At 53.2% G+C, this 3,978-nt stretch overlaps 1 protein-coding gene and 1 long non-coding RNA gene across 3 annotated transcripts in view; one reads left to right on the plus strand and one right to left on the minus strand.

The window, feature by feature from the left end:
• The window catches only part of LOC107199044, an 8,240-nt gene extending 7,133 nt beyond the window's left edge, over positions 1-1,107 (minus strand). Inside the window, exon 1 of one of the 2 annotated variants that reach the window (XR_004495701.1) lies at positions 1,010-1,107. This is a non-coding gene — a long non-coding RNA (uncharacterized LOC107199044). Of the gene's footprint in view, positions 1-799; positions 942-1,009 lie in introns of those variants that run through there. The other variant, XR_001519157.3, reaches the window with a different exon arrangement.
• A 359-nt stretch (positions 1,108-1,466) lies between these two features.
• UPF1 (UPF1 RNA helicase and ATPase) overlaps positions 1,467-3,978 on the plus strand; it is a 34,647-nt gene continuing 32,135 nt past the window's right edge. Inside the window, exon 1 of the mRNA XM_033511654.1 lies at positions 1,467-1,744. Coding sequence (XP_033367545.1) covers positions 1,520-1,744 — 225 coding nt within the window. The 5' untranslated portion in view covers positions 1,467-1,519. The remainder of the gene's footprint in view (positions 1,745-3,978) is intronic.

The raw sequence follows: 3,978 nt of genomic DNA on the forward strand, positions 1-3,978 counted from the left end.
CCCTCAGAGTGACCTGTCCACCACCTCAGCCCCTCAGAGTGACCTGTCCACCACCTCAGCCCCTCAGAGTGACCTGTCCACCACCTCAGCCCCTCCATCCCCTCACAAATGTCCAAAGCCACCACATCTCCCTCAGAGTGACCTGTCCACCACTCCATCCCCTCACAAATGTCCAGAGCCACATCTCCCTCAGAGTGACCTGTCCACCACCACATCTCCCTCAGAGTGACCTGTCCACCACTCCATCCCCTCACAAATGTCCAAAGCCACCACATCTCCCTCAGAGTGACCTGTCCACCACCTCAGCCCCTCAGAGTGACCTGTCCACCACCACATCTCCCTCAGAGTGACCTGTCCATCACTCCATCCCCTCACAAATGTCCAGAGCCACCACATCTCCCTCAGAGTGACCTGTCCATCACTTCATCCCCTCACAAATGTCCAGAGCCACCACATCTCCCTTAGAATGACCTGTCCACCCCTCCATCCCCTCACAAGTGTCCAGCACCACCACATCTCCCTCAGAGTGACCTGTCCACCCCTCCATCCCCTCACAAGGCTCCAGCGCCATCACATACATCCCACTGACCTCTCCACAACCTCAGCCCCCAAAGCCCCCCGTCCCTCATCTCGATGTCCCATTGGCTGCCACAGCCGTCACTCAGAGCCAGACCTCGCCCATCACATAACCTCAAAACCCATTGGCTGCCAGATCCGTCTCTAAGAGATAAACCCCGCCTACCGTCATTCGCATAAACGTATGCGCACCCCGCCCTCCCCCCCTCATTGGCAGTTTTACCTGTCACTCACAATCAGAACCGCCCCTCCCCGTGTGTGTTTGAGCGCATCGCCTCTCGCCAGGCGGCCCTGGACACTCCCGAGCCCCCTCTTAACCCTTATCTCGATAGTCCATTGGCCGCCACACCCATCACTCATGGCCAAACCCCGTCCCTTCCCACCGCGTGCAGTCGGGCGGGCGGGGCGCGTACCCCCCTTCCTTTCCCCTCACCTCAAAATCCCATTGGCTGCCGCACGCGTCACTCAGAGCCGAACCCCGCCCTCTCCCGCCCTCATGAGGGCTGCAGGGGTGAGCAGCGCGCCCCCTAGCGGCCGCGCCGGGCGCTCGTACGTGCCGCGTGTGCGTCACCCCCGCCCGCCGTCCCCTCCCGCGCGCGCGCGCTGCCGTCGGCGCGTCCCCCGCGCGCGCTCCGCGTCACCGCTCACGGGCCTGGCGCGCGGCGGCCGCGGCCGGACGGACACTCGGACCCGGCCGGACGCTCGGACGCGGCCCCGCTCCTCTCCTTTCTCCCGCCCGTTGGCTCCGGGGCCGCCCGGCGAGCCGGCCCGAGCGCGGCGGCGGCGGGTTCGTTTTTGTGTGTGGGGGGGGCGCGCGGCCTGGTGCGCGCGGCGGATCCCGCCGCTCGCGTAGCGCGGCCGCCCGGGCTCGCTGAGGGGGAGGCCCGGGTTGGGGGGGGGGGCGGGACGGCGAAGGCTCCCGGCGAGAGGAAACGCCGCCGCCATGAGCGTGGAGGCGTACGGCCCCAGCTCGCAGACCCTCACCTTCCTGGACACCGAGGAGGCCGAGCTGCTCGGCGCGGACACACAGGGCTCCGAGTTCGAGTTCACCGACTTCACCCTCCCCAGCCAGACCCAGACGCCGCCCGGGCCGGGCCAGGCGGGGCCGGCACAGGGCCAGGGGCCCCCGGGCGCGGGGCAGGGAGCTCCAGGCCCGCTGGAAGCGCAGGTGAGGGGGTCGTGAGGCGGCGGAGGAGCGGGGGGTCCGGAAGGGGCGGGCGGGGAGCGGGAGCCGCGTGTGGAGCAGCCCCGGGAGGCGGAATTGGAGCGAGTTGTGGCAGGGAGGAAACTTGGCGGCCGGCTGGCCCAGTCGCGATAGTTGTGTCGTTGCGATAGGGAGGCGAAAAAAACCAGCGGGGCTGGGTGTCGGTTCAGGTTCTTTCTCCTTAAAACAAACCCGGGTTTTGGGTGGTGCTTGGTTATCGAAAGTTGGGTGCTGAGGAAATTCGGCTTTTTTTGTTTTTTTTTTTACTTCCTGTTGCTAAAATACGCTTCAATTTCTTCTCGTTATTACCATGAATGTTAATATTTTATTTTGATTTCCACTTTTTTTTTTTTTCTGCACGGTTGTTGGGCTGGTTTGTTTGGGGGTTGTATGGCAGGGACAGGCCTGAGATGAGTTCTGAGCTCTGCTTCCTCGTGGCTTTAACACAGATTTTAGTTCTGTTTCTTTTTAGTATCACGCTTGACGGTTGGTACCTAAAAGACAATGAAATTGTGTTCATTTAGCAATTCACAGCTCGTAGGCAGGGGAGAAATTAGGATTACAGCTCACAAGAGGTGAAGATAACAATCTCCGTGTGCCCGTAGTAAACAACAAAAACACTGAAGAAATCTCCCGTATTGTTTAAAAAGCCACGCTTTTCTCCAGTTGAGAGATCATGGAATGTTCAGTTTCCTCACTGACTCCTGAAATCCCATTATTAACCATTAAACGCTTGCACATCACCCACGTGTTGAGGGATGAGTTTAAAGAGGAGTTGAGAGCTTTAGGTGAGTTTTTATCCCCAAACCAAACATCCTGGACCTGTTTTTTGTCCTTTTATTTGCAAAACCTGCCCCAGCTGGGTCTGTGAGTGCAGCAGAGTGGAACAGGGAGCACATCCAGCTCCACAGGTGTGCAGGGCAGGAGCGAGGGAGGATTTTCCCTGTCCTGGGGGTTTCTCCCAGCACAAATTAAATCAGTTTTTATGCCTGAAAGTGCTCAGTGGCAGCAGGGACTGTGTTTGTAAGGCAGAGACAGAAAGCTCAGAGCTGTTGGGTTATTTTCTGGTTTTTTGCAGCTTTTGGATTTGGTAGAATTGATCAAATTTGGGCATTGAGAGATCAGTATTATTTTCTACCAGTAGTAAAACCTCTGTGTACTATACATTCCATACATTATTCAGACTATACATTAAAAAGATAATTTTAATCACATTTAATTTTAAACCTTTGATGGGTTGTGATCACTCCAGAGCTCCCAGCAGAGAATTTGTGGCCAAGAAGAAGAAAAACCACCCCAAAATCAGCCTCATAAGCTGAAAGTCCAGACAAGAGGATTATTAATTGGCCTTTTTTTTTTGTCTAAACATGTTTGAAAAACCTTTGATGTCAAAATTAAAAAAATAATAAAAGCTCTGGAGAGCACCTTCAGGTACTGGTTTTGTCTCCTGGCTAAAAGGAAGGGATTTTATGTGGATTTTTTTTTAAAAAATCAGGGTGGTTTTAGTTTTCTGCAAACTTTTGTGGTTATCCTGGTGCTCATTTTGACGTGAGAAATGTCATTTTTGGGGAGGAACTCTCAGAGCTGGAACAGGCCCCGTTTCCTCCTGGGTGAAGTTGAACAAACCCAAGGATTTGCTCAGACCTGCCCCTCTCAATGGGCTCAGGGCTGATAAAATCACAAATTAGGTGCTTTTCTAAAAGGGTCTGGGCAAAATTTTTGCTGCCCTCACCAGGTAATTGAAGTTTGTTGTTCTTTTTTGGCAGGAGGCATCTTAAATAATAATCTCTCAAATTTATCGGGTTTTGCTTAATGAAATATTAGCCCTGTGATTATAATTAAAGCTAATTAAATAACTAACTTTATTTGGAGCTGGGGAATCGTGGAGGTGGAAACTTCTGCTGTTTCTGGGATCTTTTTAAAAAGATGAGTTGTGCCATGCAGGGCACCTCATTTTTTAGGAAAATTTGATGGATTTAGTCTAAAAGAATTCCCTTTCCCAATATATTTAATTAATATTTTAGTAGTGTTACAATTAATCAGCGGTCAATTGACAAAAGCAGGAGTAGAGCACCAACATTCCCTGCTGGTTTTTCTACAGAAAATTCTATTCCCATTGTTTCTTGGAGTTAAATAAACACAAGAATCGGTTCTCTGAAGTATTTTAAGGGGAATTTAAAATACCCAGAGCAGCTTGG

This window comes from Parus major, unplaced genomic scaffold, assembly GCF_001522545.3.
Source record: "Parus major isolate Abel unplaced genomic scaffold, Parus_major1.1 Scaffold416, whole genome shotgun sequence".
Lineage (NCBI taxonomy): Eukaryota > Metazoa > Chordata > Aves > Passeriformes > Paridae > Parus > Parus major.